Here is a 15,153-nt window from a genome sequence, read left to right on the forward strand (position 1 = left end):
ACCCTATCTTTACAGAAGAAGGGGAGGAAATCTGCAGCAAGTGCATCACTCTACAGATACATCTCCCTCCTATTTTCAAGCATTACCTGGCAATGATTAAAACATTCAGTAGTACCAGGCACACAAGAAGCCTGTGAATGCTGGACCTCAATTACAAATTCACTCCTGAGGTAAAGATAAAATCTAAAAACCATAGGAATAATTAAAGTCAGATGGATCTGTGGCCAGAGACTTTTCTTTCCCTGCTGCACCTCCTGCGTGTTCATCCCAAATGTGTGATGTCTTCAACATCAGAAACACAGTATCTTCCAGATCTTCAATAAACCAACACCTGGCTAAACCTCCTCAGGAGATGCAGAGTTCCCTCACCATGAAACAGCAATTAGGTATCAAAGAAATACCTGGATAACAGGCATTCAAGCCCTGCAAAGCTTTAGGCACCAGTGTTCAGCCCAAATGAATCCCTACATGCCTTCTTAGCTGAGGATGTTTCAGGATAAAGAGCAATAGAATATTTTATTAGCTCTCCTGTTAGAGGCTCTTCCTTCCCCTCATGCCCAGTCAAAAAAATGAGCAAGAAGTGATTTTAAAGCCCGGTTTCCAAAGCAGAGCTAAAAAACCTATGAAGAAAGTGTGCCCAAAATCATTCATTATATGAGTTAGGAGCACTAGGTTTGATATCCATGAAAACATGTAATTTCTCCAAGCACACAGTCTTCTTGGCAAGAAAAATATCAGGAACATATATCTGTGTAAGGAGTGGAAATTCCACAGGCAAAATACTAGAGTAGATGTGATTATCAACTTTTGAGGCAAAATATGACATCTGAATAACTGGAAAAGTAATTAAATACCRAAGAAAGCTCAATTTWAAAATTAATAACCATGGAATCAAAAAGAAAGGGAGGAAAATTAAACAGAMCCATCATCTCATCAARTCATCTTTGGYTTGAACACTGAAGCACAAAAAAAAMCCCAGACAARCAAAAAAAYAAACCCAAGCCTCCTTATGAGTCTTACATGCTTTTACYTACTCAGCCCACCCACCTACCTCTTGTAATTTCTCTACCTCTGCTTAATGTGAGGATGTACTAAAAACCAACTAACCTTAATATAGACGGTCAACATTTTGAGCTCCTTAGCCACGTGTGCCCCTCAAATCATTCAAGAACAATTCCCATCCTATTGCTATAGGCACAAAGACTGCCAGCTGAACCTGATCCCTATCTGTGCTAAGGAAGCCAGCCAGCAAATTGCCAGTTTGCCCTGTATCCCCAGACAGAAACCTAATGGCATTTAAAGTCTAATGAAAAAAGTCTCTTGAATCATTCCACCAGGTCTGCACATGACTGTGATTTACTTCCTACAGTTTCTGACCCTATAAAGATTCTGATCTTTCCCTATTAGAAAGGTAAAGAATACTAGACACCTCCAAAATGGAATATTGGTAACAGTAATTAGTGGGAAACCACAGTTAGAAGCTACACACTCTTCCAATAACAACACAGACTGTCACTTTTGTTCAGTGTTATTAATTCTCTGCCTTAAAGAGGACAGCACTCCTGATACCAAAGTCACCATTCATTCATGCCTTGAATTCTAGCTCCAGAAAGTTTAGAAAATTAGAAAGATTTTTATTAAAAAACACACAAGGATGAGAAATAAAGGTCAGGTTTCAAATTATCATGACTGTGAAAAATTTATGAAATATTAAAGAAATTAAAAATAAGTGGTCTTACCAGCATCATTAGCATCATCCAGTTTTGGAATGCCCTTGATTTTACTGTGTTTCACTGATGAACATTTTTTGTTCAGTTGAGTTTGTGCCTTAAATTTGACCCAATTCAAAATACTCTCTATGATACCACAGTTTGAGGCCTACAAGCAACAAATCAAAATTGTGGATGAGAAAAATTAAGCTTCACATAGCARATTCTTACAACTCAGTTTTATGTCACTAACACAGGTTCTAAAGTCCTCTAAATTTTAAAAGCTGCAACATATGCAAGGTCAAGCAATTAGGACAGACTAAACTGCTATTTAGCATTTTATGCACATACAACCAAAACACTTCTTTTTCCACCCCTTATATAACTGGTGGAARAGCAAAGGAGGTCTGAGACCTAACAAGAGGTTGGCTTATGTTGTGTAGTTGATGTGCTGAGACATTTTGGGTACTAAGCACCTGTTTCCTGTATTTTGAGATATTTATGACCATTTAAAGTTACTTTGGAAATAACTGAAAATAGCTGAAAGACAATCAAAACTATTTGAAAATGAGCTTTCTACAACCACTTGAGAATCTGATACCAATTTTAGAAACACATCTGCAGCTAAAATAGCATACAGTATATTTTCTAAACTAAAACTGCTTCAGGTTTTGTTTCACATCAAAAGAAAACACAGATGGAGCAAAATACTGTGAGCTTTGGCTTTTGATTATACCCCATAATACAGCATTCATTGTTGAGATTGTGCTGCACATTTAATGCATCTGGAAATCAATGTTTACTTCTGGGAATATTAGGAACACTATAAATCAAACCTGCTGATGGTAATACAACATGTATTTATTCTTCAGATTTCGTTATAYAAGACTGTTGTGTTCTTTTCCTCTAAATTCTCTTAGAATCGTAACATAGAATTAGAAGAATAAAACAGTGTACAATTAGGAAAKTTTTGATGCCARARTATTAGCAGTGGCACTATTCTCACMATTGAAGTTTCACTTATGCTACTGGCGCTAAATAAAACTTAGTATAATGAATTTTGGCTAACAGAATTCTACTTTTCCCTCACTGTATAAAAATGTAGTAGAGGAAAAACCTCTCCGATGTATTTCTACTAATACGATCATTTAGAACAGCAGTTCTTAGCCCATATACAGACAATTTTTTAAACTTGCTACCTGACAATAATGATTACTTTGAATACTACAGGCATTATTTTGCATTTCCTTGATTACTAGAAGAAGAAGTAAATGTGACATACGCCCTCCCTCTCTTTTCACTCCRGTGAAACAGAACAGGACTGATACCAACAAGTAAGACAGACAATATTATCAACTTCAGAAAAATATTTAAACACAAAAAACACTGCTCAAGGACTATGTTCAGGTTTTAAGAGTCAAATTCACTTCACCAATGTAAATACCAGAATGTCCAACAAACAAGTTGATCAGGTGAAGGTCACTTTTAAATCCAGGGCAACAGTCAAAATACAATCATTGCATCCATTATTAGGACCCGAGAATGAACAGAAGTCCCTTTATTCCATTTCCAGAGTATGCAAATGTCACTGGAGTACCATAATGAACTATAACCAATCTGCTACAGAACTTGGTCCAGTGTATCAATTCCTGCATCACAAGAGGAAAAAAACAAAACAAAAATAAAACATTACTTACTGCTTTAAAAAATTTCTCAGATAGCTGGCACTTGGACCCAAAACTTTTCGGCTGCAAAGTCATGTTTTCCTTTGTCTGGGAATCAAATGATGGGTTTTCAATCAAGCAATTAACAAAAACCCATATATGGTTCTTCACCTGTTGAAAACATAGAAACCAATTTAATCAACAAAATYCCCACATTTATCTTATTCAATATTTTTGTATAAAGTTACTTGCCTGAAATGGTTTGACTGAAACTCCAGCTTTATTCTTCTTTTTCACCACTTCTATCAGTTTGCCCACAACCTGATCCACCACATAATCAACATGCCTACCACCCTGAATGAGGGAAGGGAAAAAAAACAAATCATAAACAAAATAACCAGTGAATTTCCTAATAGCTTTTATAAGTATTAACAAAGTTCCTGTGGTCATACTTAAATATAGAAAACCATGAACACTGAGTTGCAGTGTAAGATAGAAAAATCTGTTTTAAAGTTTCTCTTCCATGTCATTCAGTCTTCATTCAAGTTAGGATGACAGAAGTTAAATGGCTTATTACTCATATGCCTTCCTCTAAATTTGTAGACAAAAAAGCCAAAATGTTAATAAAGCATTAAATTCTAGTGGCTGTCATAGGAAGTTCATAATACTTTGACTAAAATCTCGTAACCAAAAGTGGAGTGATGCAAGCATATCCCATAAAAATGAAAACATACCTAACTTAACACTCCATATTTCACACAGATCACCTTTGCTTTAGATCAGTTAGTACCTTACAGAAACAAAGACTAAATACTGGTTCCTGTTCAGACCAATTTGCATTAGGACAGACAAAATAAAGAACATGTCTATGCAGATGCTCATCATGAAGCRATAAACAGAAAATCCCTCCTTCTTTAAAGCTGTTATTAAAACAAAACTGAGGAGATAAAAAGCTTTTGATGGGTATGAGGAAGTATAGGATAGATAAGAAATAAGTAACAGAAAACACAACCAAGAAAAAACAGCAGCCAAAAAGAAGGAAACTAGCAATCAAACCCCAAGTTAGGATTCTACATGTTAAGGCAGAATGTGCATCTGAAAAGACTGAAGAAGCAAAGAAGTTGAATTGGAGGAATACCGGCTGTGTTCTCAATTTCATGCAGAAAGTAGAGATTAAAGAAAAACAAAAAAACAAAAAGATAGGAGATAAAACCAAAATGGTTAAGCTGGTAAATACTATTAGTCATAACCAAACCAGGACTTGCACTTCAAAGAAACCATCTATGGTTTTTGTCAGTTCCTAGAGTCASCTACTAAAACAGCAACACAAACATTTAGAAGCACCCTACCAAGTCTTTTTTCAAGGCACTTCTTCTAAAAAAACCCAACCAAACAAAAACCCCACATCCAAACCCAAAAGCTGCCAAAATTAAAACACAACTGTTTTTATCCACATATGGGTGACAGAGTTTCAGCATAAGGGAGAGTTGAACTGAAAGACCAATATATATATTGGACCATAATATACCAATATACTACCRCTTTAAAGGAAAATAAATCCATTTCCAAACTGTAAAGAAAAGCCATTACAGGAAAATACCAAATTAAATGTTTCAAAATCATTCCACACTTGAATGACAATCTTGAAATGCATTACTTTTACTCAATGCATTACTGAAAACTTATCCTTATGGGAACATCTCAGTATATTTTTGCATTTCAAACTTTAGCAATTTTTTTTTTAAATTTCGCTGAAAGTAGCATATGATATATCAAGAAAAACAGCAGTAACTCTTGTTCTTAGGAAATATTAGTTATTGTAACAGTTCCCCATTTCAGTGTCCATTCTTAAATKTGCAGCTGTGAGTGAGGGATGCTCAGAGCTCAGTGCTGGGACCCTCTCTGCCATCTCACCAGCAGGTGGCAAATGCATCCTCTATGGGACCAGAACAGCCTGGAACTGCCCCAGAGGTCAGAACAATTCCAWGCAAGACACAAAAGCAAAAATACCTTCTGAATCCAGAGGGCTGCCAAAGATTATTACGACTTTTAAATTATGGGAAAAGAGCACTAAAACTGAGTACCCTTCTTTTTCCAGAAGGTAATGATGGAATCCCAGTCTTGCAAAATTCAGGATGCAAAGGTATCTAATATAATGCTAACAAAAACCTTCAAAATAAAGCTTTGACTGCCTCCTATATATGTCTATTCTTATAACTGTCAACAGTCTCCATTGATTCAGAGGAAAGCTATATTCAAATTCTATGGACAGATGAATGGTTTATACAACTGAAAAATTTAGAAGCTARCTATAAATTTCAAGTTTTCATTTAATTAGCTGCACATCTTAGCTCCTCCKTTCTTTTGCATTTATTTTCTATTATATTTATTTTACTAAAGTAAATCTGAAAACTGKGACAAGAACACCAAAAGCCTTTTCTGCCCTCCAAAACTTGCTGCTGGTAGCTTTAAAGGGTTCTGTACATTTTTTTAACTTACTTTCAGAATAATCTTATTACAATATGTTAAAAAGGAGGAAATAAATTAGTTCCAATAATTTTCTTCAACACCAGATATGCTCACATAAGGCAGTAGTATCACTGATAACCTTTACTAGTGTTTTCAAAACCAGTGCTTATGTAGAAATACTGCTATGAACGTATTTTGATTGCATCCAATTGCTCTGCCAGTTCCTCTCATGCAAAGGATTAGCTCACCTATTTACTCGCAGCAACCCAGATTCAATTTTTTTATCGAACACATGACTGGGCATAGCCTCAGCACGCTTTTTATCACTTACATTTTTCACCATTTGACTTAAGCACTCACCTTTGTGGTAGCTATACTATTTACAAAGCTGATCTGCTGGAACCCTTTCTCACTCAGAGTGAGGCACACGTCCCAYCGTTCATTCACGACTTCGTGGATGACTTTGAGCGCGACTCCGGTTTCATCCAGCTTGTCCTTAACRTAAAGATCTACGTAGCTGCGAAATCCATTTACCTGCAAAGAGCAGATGACACTCACTACTCTCTGCATCAAATGCTCAGCACTCTCAAGATAAATCACATGATGCTCTTACAGGTAGTTTCTTCCCATTCAACATGACTTTGACTCCTTTGCATGAGCCAGCCAAATCATACGCTCGTCTTGTCATGAGGGCCACAATATCCTTATCAAGCTTTTCCATTTTAAATTTAGACAGATCTGGCTGGAATGTAATGCATGTGTAGTCATCACCTTCGAAATGCTTAATCTTGGGCTCAGAGGTCTTCATCATGTTGTTCATCCAAGTCTTGGGAAACAAAACATTTTAGATGTTAGGTTACAACATAATATCCTCCTCCTTTATTCCCGTTTCCAGCAAAGCCAAGATTGCAACAGATACACAACAAAAAGCTCCCAAACTCCTTTTGAGAAGCTTTCTCTGGTAAAACACTACACAAAGTTAATTGATTTACAAAGATAAGCACAAGCATAGGTGATAGCACTTTTGTGGTTTCTGTAAACATRAAGGTATTAYCACATTGATGGACATGATTCCAATRCAAATAAAGCCTCCCACAGAACTTGCTAAATTGGAAATGAGTGAGCTGGGWTTACAGTCCTTGTTACCCATCCTTTTAATATTTTCAATCTACTACATGCCTCTACAGAGAGGCTTATTAGGCCCTGTACAGAGACTCAGTRGTCTCCAAGACAGCATCCTGGAGGCTGTGCAGCGTTCCAAAAAAACCCCAAGGTGTTCAGACTTGACTCAGGAGCCTTGCATTGTTCCCTAATTAAGAACGTGGGCACATCTGCATGATGAAGCAGAACGTCTGCTCACAGCATATATCAAAGTTCAGCTCTAATAAATTCTCACAAATTTTAAAAATACTGGAAAACATAGCACTTTAAGCCATAAAGCATTCAGTCATTTTCAAACAGCACACTCAAAGCAATATTAATTTGCCCTTTGGCAGTCGGCAGAAAATATTATTTTTTAAGAGACAGGCGTAACAGATTAAGTGTATTATTTATGTAGTGATATGACAGCATGACCCAAAATTAATTAATTGTCCTGAAAGAAAGAGAAGAAAGCCACCAGCTGGGAAAGACTGTAAAGCCAAGGAACTTTGGTATTYAATACTCTGCCAGAGTACTTTAAATTTTTAGAAAGGTGGCTCATCTCAGAGCTATACACAGTAGACCTGACTACATTCAGCCCATGGTCTGTATGCTAACAATGAGCAATAGGTTCAAATGGGAGGTTTGCAYTGAAGTCCATGTGAGGTTAATTAAATTTGTGACATAAACACTGAAAAATCTGTTTCTTAACACTATACAAAATTACACAGATAATTGTTTCCATGTTTGGATAGCTAAGCAGAAGATTTTTTTTGGCAAATTATAGAACAGCAATTACAAAATGTTTCAATTGAATATATTCCTTTTCATGTGTGCATGAATATACTTTACTTTCAACAGAAATCTGGGCTTTTTTAGTCACCTAACACTCCAAAGAAAGTATCACTTCACCCAAAAAGCYTAACACATAGAAATACCAATTTTTACTGACTGAACTAACCTAGCCTGCAAACTCTACACATCCATCTGAATCACTGGTGATCCATTTCATTAAATATTCCTGAAATATATATGCTAGATTTCAAATTTGTAACCACAGCAAAGAAAAGGAAAGACATTTTGAACATTTCTATACCTGCTTAAAGCTGTGTTTGTATTCCTTGCAAGCAGTTTCAACTGTGAACTTTGTACTAAATATGTTACAAAGTTTTGCACCATAGCCATTGCGTCCACCTGAAAAAAAAACCAACATACAGTAAGCCAGGGTCAGTTTAAATCTAGGAGAATTAATCATATCCTAATTTAGCAAATTTATTTTTCCCTTCATTTCACAAGAGCAGAAATTTTTAAACACTTGCATATATTACAATTAAAATATTAAAGTACATTGTTTGTTACTCAATAATGAGTACTGACATTAGGGATGTAAAATTCTCTGTAAACAGTGGTATTAAAAAAGGAAAAGTAAGATATTTCCTTTAAGTCATTTTACTCTAATAAAGAGCTATACCAATGAGGACTAAATAATCACCTTTTATAAAACAAAAAAGAGAGAAATTAAGAAGGGGAAGCATACTGAAGAAGCACACAATGCTTAACTGAATAAAACAAAGCACATTAAATAGTCTTGCCTGTAACTTTTTTCTCATCATCATCATAGTTGCTGGATGTTAGTAGCTGCCCGAAGATTAAAGCAGGTACATATACTTTTTCYACTTTGTGCTCCACAACTGGGATCCCCTTTCCATTATTCCATATGCTGATAATGTTGGATTCCCTATAAAGCAGGGAAGACATTAAGCAAATGAATGCAATCTTGAAATCAGACTGCTGCATACCTGTTTAAATAACTACATAAAAATACAACAAAAGACCATATTCTTACCACACTTAGAGCTCTAACAATTTCAGTTACAAAAAAACCCCACTCAGATTTGCTTATTAGATGTCTTGGAAGAAGGAGCCTAATTGCCCATACATGACAGTATTCCACACCACAAAAATAACCCCTAAAAATCTGTTTGAAGAGCTTTCACTACCAACATGATCTGCAACAGGATCCTGCAGCTTAGTGACAGAATTATAGCCAAGTTAGAGAYGTAGCTTTTAGGGTTTGATTGAAGYCCATCTAGACAAGTTATCATCTGTTTAAAACTGTTATTTCTGAGTTAWTATAAACATTGTAACTTATTATATGTATCAGTGCCAAAATCCATCAATATCTGGCATCATTAATATTTCTAGCTCTTACACAGAATTTTCATTTTYGAGTATTAGAGAGTTCAGAATTATGACAGGTCAGGCAGATTTACAYATTTACCATTTCCCTCCCACACCATGATGAAAGTAGAAAAATTACTTCTCAGCATATTTATCCCAAAGGTTAGGTCTGAAAACCATGTGTCTAAATAATTTATTAGTCAGTTAAATGTCACTGAAAAAGTATTACTAAAGGAACCCAATCAGCATTTATATAAATACAGTACTTCTCACTAGAAATTATCTCTCCAACTATTCAGTTGCAAAAAACAGTGATAATGATGTATTTGTAATATGAAGTTTCAGTGTGATATAGAYGACTTATTCAAACATGGTCTTACCCTAATGCTAAGTGAGTTAACATAGAAATTAAAGAGATGCAAAATTGTGTTAAAAAACCCCAAAGCTGGTATTTAAGATTTGTAAGTAACCTGGCTGGTTATAGTTATGCACTCTCAAGCTTTCAATTTATCATCAATTTTATGATCTTCAGTTTTAAGCTTCATTCAATCAAACATTAACAAATGGTTTAGGAAAGCAATTATTATAAATTCAGAATGTAGCACTTACTGTTACCACTTTTAATTCACCTCTTTATCTTAAAATATGAAGCTAATGGAAATAATTCCTAAAATACTCTGTTTTCAAAAGTCCAATTTCATTAGTAAAATCATTTGTACAAATCTAAACTGCAATAGCACTGGCAGAGAAAGCAAATGAAAACATGCTTTTACTTACGGATCAATGGATATTTTAATACAAGTCATATTCTTGTCCCTCTGCTTATTGTCAGCAGCATTTACTATGAAACAAAGTAGCACAAATTAACACTTCATAGGCAATTATTAATTTCTTGGTCTGTAAAACTGATTTTATACACATCCACCACATGTTACAATAGTCCAGGTATTTCTGAATCTGGCAGCTCTTTGTATATATTCTGTATCTTAGCACTGGAGTCTATAAATAAAACCAAGTATCTACAAGAAGATATTTTTCAACCTTCTTATAATTACTGACTCTATWTCTAGCAGCTAGACTATCTCAAAAATAAAAATAGAAGTGTATTTTATGAGGTCATAACTGTTMTTAACATACTGAGTACTTCATTCCTCTCTAGTTGCTCTTGTTTGGATATTTATTAAACATGTATGTGAAAAACCCTGGAAAATTATATGCAGCACTAGAGCAGTTTACACATTGTTTGCCACTGAAACCCAACAGAAAAGTMACATCCATTAAGGAGYATTTTGAGTGCAGCAKAAGYTATCTCTAAAYAGACTATGAGACTTATAACTAGCASTCTACACAGTTKAGGATCAAAATAAGGATAACTTGAAATTAACATTTGATCAGAATTTAATGAAACTGCACTTCCATGCCTATGAACTACAGAAAGCAGAAATGTGATATGAAAACATATTATGGTAATTTTCAGCATCTGTCTCATCACCCATGAAGCAGATGAAGGTAAARCCCCAAAACACAATTATCTTAACAGCTGACAAGGACCTCAGTATAAGATCAGCTATTTCAAGGTGCTTTGGCTAAAATCATGAAGTGCAGTTCATTCAAAAGCATGCACAGCTAAAATGTCCCATTTTCATACTGTTATTACACTGACCCCTGGCTCTTAAACCACACTCTCTGGAGCACTTATCAGTGCTACATAAAGCAGCAATAAGCCATGAAGTACTACGATAATGACAGGATACTGATCTTCCTTTTGAATAGGACAATATGGAAGTGGTGTCTCTAACATGAAAAGCCAAAAAAAAATAGATCTATGAGGCAGCACTCAAAACAGAAGTTTTCATTCCCATATTTACCAAATTAAACAATAAATTAAAAATAATATTTAAAAATTAAACAAGCATTCTTTTCCATCTGGTAAAGATATAGTCCTTACTGCCTCAAAGATGGCAGTGCTGTAAAGCAGAGTTTTAGAGATATGGAGAAGTCATRAACCTAATGAAGGTCACAACAAAAYTGACCTCAGTAGACCATAATTCAATTTATGAGGTAATCCTACCAATCCTTACAATAGAACTTCATAAAAACTGGTAAGCCCAAGATTTCACGTCAATTAGGCCAAAATATCAGGTCAGCAAACAGCACAGTATTCAGATATTCCACATCTCTACTGCTGATTAGTCTGTGCCTGTCACCAACAGAATATCATAACTCAGTAACTCACAGTAACTCCAAGAATTTTGACAAAATTTTCTAAAAATAATTTTTTGTGCCTCAGTCACAGTGTTTTTAAYGGCAGTATGATACTCATTAATTTTAAAACAGTCTGAAGTCTAGATATGATCCATGAAAACTACCACCAATATCCCTCTGTACAGAAGGGGGAAGTTTTATTGATTGATGAAAGGATGATCTAAGTCAACAYTCAGACAATTCAGAAGTTGCATTCTTTCAGAGGAATAATCTCCTTTCAAATGTCACTTAAAATTGTAGCCCTAATAACACTTCACAGATTAAAAATCTTGTAACAATATTGACCATAAAGAATTATCTAGTTTGGACATTCTGTAACAAATATTTACATTTTCTTACAAGTTCAGCTGAAAACTCTTCCCTTTGAAACTGTTCTATGGTTCTAGAATGCACTAAATTTTTTGTGCCCTGTAGTTTAGTGGCAAGTCTGTGATTTAAACTTAGATACAAATTGATGTASTTTGAGAGCACTCAGAAAAGCTTGTACTCCATAGTATTAAGGCAGTATTATTGTTAAAAATACTTACCAAGAATTTCATCAAAGATCTTGTACAAGCCTGGAACAAACGTAACTTCTCTGCAATTCATTCCTACATCTTCATCATAAACCCACATTAACTACATGTAAACAAAAYGAAATAAAAGTATTTACTCTCTTGGTAAACCAGTCTATGATTCTCTATTTCCTTCAAGAACTTTCCTTTTACAGTCTGATTAATGCTGCCAAACAAGACAAAAGCAGAAGCAGAAGTCTGCAAAAATTACAGTGCACCCACGAAGAATTCCATAATGAAAATCCATTAGTTTCTGCTTGGCGGGGAACTCCCAACAGGACAGACAGTGAAGTTCAAAGCAATTTGCAACTTCACAAAAACAGCTGAAGAAAGTGCCAGCAGGAGGCTKAAATTCTCTGTTCTCTACCTAAACAAACAGACCAAGGCATTTTTGGASCTACAACAAATGCTACTCACAAATACGCACACATATGTGTGTGCACATAGGCACGTTTAAACACACAGCTGTCTGTTTACACACATAGGTGTGTGTTTGTGTTTTGACTGGATTTCAGTATTTTTTGATCATTTTCAGATGAACCARGCACTCAAGGCCTTAAAGCAAGTCTTACCTCATCCCCTTCCTACACATGCATACATTCACAAGACCACAGCTTTTAACATTATAATTCAGAATACTGAGAAAAACAGAGATGCATTTATTTAATAACCAGAATAGACACTTCCTCATTAAAACAACAAAAAAACACTAAGACTGTAAATTTAGTGACACTTACCTGAGTTAAGGGTTCAACTGACCCAATGTAGGTATCTGGACGGAGGAGGATGTGCTCAAGCTGAGTCTTTTTCTGATAAACTCTCTCAACAGACATTTTCTTTGAAGTGTCATTTTTATTAATGTTTTCTGAGTCTTCCTTTTTTGAAGCATTCATCTGATTATCAAATAACGTCTAAAAAAATAAACCAAACCAACAATCAACTTCATTCAATCTGTCACTCTTCAGATATAGACAGAATGTGACAGAGATTTAAATTACAGTCAAAACTTGTCATGCAATTTAAAYGTTAGGTTTTCAGATGTATTAAGATAAAGATATCCTTGCAACAGAGAAAAATCAACAGATTACATGACAGATCCTTAAAAAYTGTAGCTTATTCAAACTTTAGCAATTTACTAAGCACAATAAACCAAAATAAGGAAATTACAGTACAAAAGGCACCCATCTCTTCAGGTTAAGTATTTATAACACCCATTTTGTGCATGAACATTTGAATCCAAAACACTGATTACTGTCCTAAATTGTAACAGCAAAACTACACTTTTACTTTACAGTCTGGACAATTCATTCATCAGGACTTAGGAAACTCTGCAATGCCTCTCCTAYTGGCTTCTTACTGGAATTCACATTCCCTATTGAAGTGATCAAACCTGACACAATCCCAGAATGCTTTATGATGAGAGGAAAGACATTATTTCCAAGAGCATGTAGGGGAATGACAAGGGGGAATACTTTCAAGCTGAAAGAGCCTATAGGTTTAGATCATRTATTTGGAAGACAATTTTTACTGTGATGGTGSTGAGGCACTGGAACAGGTTGCCCAGAGAAGTTGTGGATGCCTCATCCCTGGGAGTGCTCAAGGCCAGGTTGGATKGAACTCTGAGCAACCTGGTCTAGTGGAAGGTGTCCCTGYCCATGACAGGGGGGTTGAATCTCCATGATCTTTAAGRTCCCTTCCAACCTAAGTCATTCTATAATTSTRTGAAATAASCAAAGAACAGCAAAAAGAGAGAATCATATAGGCTAATCTTGGAATTTAAACAGAATTCAAGCCTAATCTGTCTGTATTTTATGAAAAAAAAAGCCCTTGAAGAACAGTTTTATGTTAAACTAACCCACTTTGGGGTGGGGAAGGAAGTGCAAAGTGCAATAGAGAGATTTGGAGCACTTTTAGCAATTTTTCCTGATAAAAACCTCCTTGCCATTGAAAAAAAAAATCATATAAAAGGTTAAAACCTTAGAACAACCAAGTATAGAACAGCCTTATTCTAAGACAGTAAAAGCATATATACAAAGACATTAGGTATGACATTTTATAGTACGCATTCCTACTAGCAAATTGGAATTATCTGAATTATCTTTAAAATGCCAATAAATGTAACTCTAACTCACATGATTTAATTGCCTGGCAAGAAGACATAAGAAATTCTGTTCCCCATCCACCCAGTACCTAAATAGCCTCCTTGTCTGAGAGGGGGGTTATCAATCCTGAAACAGTGTTACACGAAGAGTAAAAACTGTCACCAAAAAATAATTGAGGACAAGACCCACTTACCACTCAGGTAAATTTCCTCCCTCTCATTTAGCTGTTTCTAGTATGTGTYTGTATCAATACAGGCTAAACTCCAACCCTCAGTTAACCAATCAGCATGTGCATTTTGGGGCCAAAAGGAAGTAAAATCACTTCTCCCTCAATCTAGCTTTTGTTGCAGCCTCAGATAGCACTGAAAACAAAGGGTAAGGAAGCAYATAAACCCATAGGAAAAAGGAGCAAAGGATACTGAATGCACACAAAAAACTTCAGCAGAACCAAAAAGGCTAAACACCAACATATAGCACACAATTCTCCACATATTAATYCAATTTATCTTCTCCAGTTTCTAGTACTCAAGCTTTGATGCCTCTATATTTCCCCCTGTCTGGCCCCAGCAGGCACAAGAATAAAGTATTTAATTCTATTCATAACAAGGGAAATTATCTTTCTCTTCCAGATTTAGAGATCACATTTTTCTAGTTTATTTACAGAAATTCTGGGAAACACACTTCCAGAACTTTGAGGCAAGCAGATTGTGTGCACCAGGGATGACAACAACCAATTATTTGGCTGTGAGCAAACCTGAACATGCCAAATGAGAATAAAATTCCCTTTTAACCTACCCCTGTATCTGACAGCATGCAGAGGAAGAGAGGAAAGAACCCAGGGAACCTCACAATCTGGCACTAAAATTATACACAGCAGAATTTGAACAACAACACTAGCTCTCATGACTATTCTACGGGAGTCCATCTCATTTTCTGCCAAACAGGGAGKTTGCAAAATCACATGTGTGATTAGAGGGCTTTGCTATCCAAGTTAATTTAGCCTCCACAGTTATTYGGTCTTAAACCGTGACAACCCTGTCACCATCACCCCAAAAATATTAGCTATGGA

At 35.6% G+C, this 15,153-nt stretch overlaps 1 protein-coding gene across 3 annotated transcripts in view; it reads right to left on the reverse strand.

Moving 5' to 3' along the window:
• The window catches only part of TOP2B (DNA topoisomerase II beta), a 61,341-nt gene that overhangs the window by 17,743 nt on the left and 28,445 nt on the right, over positions 1 to 15,153 (reverse strand). For all 3 annotated transcript variants that reach the window (XM_057375705.1, XM_057375703.1, XM_057375704.1), the window contains 10 exons: positions 12,720 to 12,893; positions 11,956 to 12,046; positions 9,941 to 10,004; positions 8,575 to 8,720; positions 8,079 to 8,176; positions 6,456 to 6,668; positions 6,203 to 6,376; positions 3,626 to 3,727; positions 3,407 to 3,544; positions 1,740 to 1,878 (listed from right to left, as the gene is read on the reverse strand). In XM_057375705.1, coding sequence (XP_057231688.1) covers positions 1,740 to 1,878; positions 3,407 to 3,544; positions 3,626 to 3,727; positions 6,203 to 6,376; positions 6,456 to 6,668; positions 8,079 to 8,176; positions 8,575 to 8,720; positions 9,941 to 10,004; positions 11,956 to 12,046; positions 12,720 to 12,893 — 1,339 coding nt within the window. The remainder of the gene's footprint in view (positions 1 to 1,739; positions 1,879 to 3,406; positions 3,545 to 3,625; positions 3,728 to 6,202; positions 6,377 to 6,455; positions 6,669 to 8,078; positions 8,177 to 8,574; positions 8,721 to 9,940; positions 10,005 to 11,955; positions 12,047 to 12,719; positions 12,894 to 15,153) is intronic.

Source organism: Malurus melanocephalus, unplaced genomic scaffold (assembly GCF_030028575.1).
Source record: "Malurus melanocephalus ecotype Western Australia unplaced genomic scaffold, MMel_1.1 scaffold_256, whole genome shotgun sequence".
Lineage (NCBI taxonomy): Eukaryota > Metazoa > Chordata > Aves > Passeriformes > Maluridae > Malurus > Malurus melanocephalus.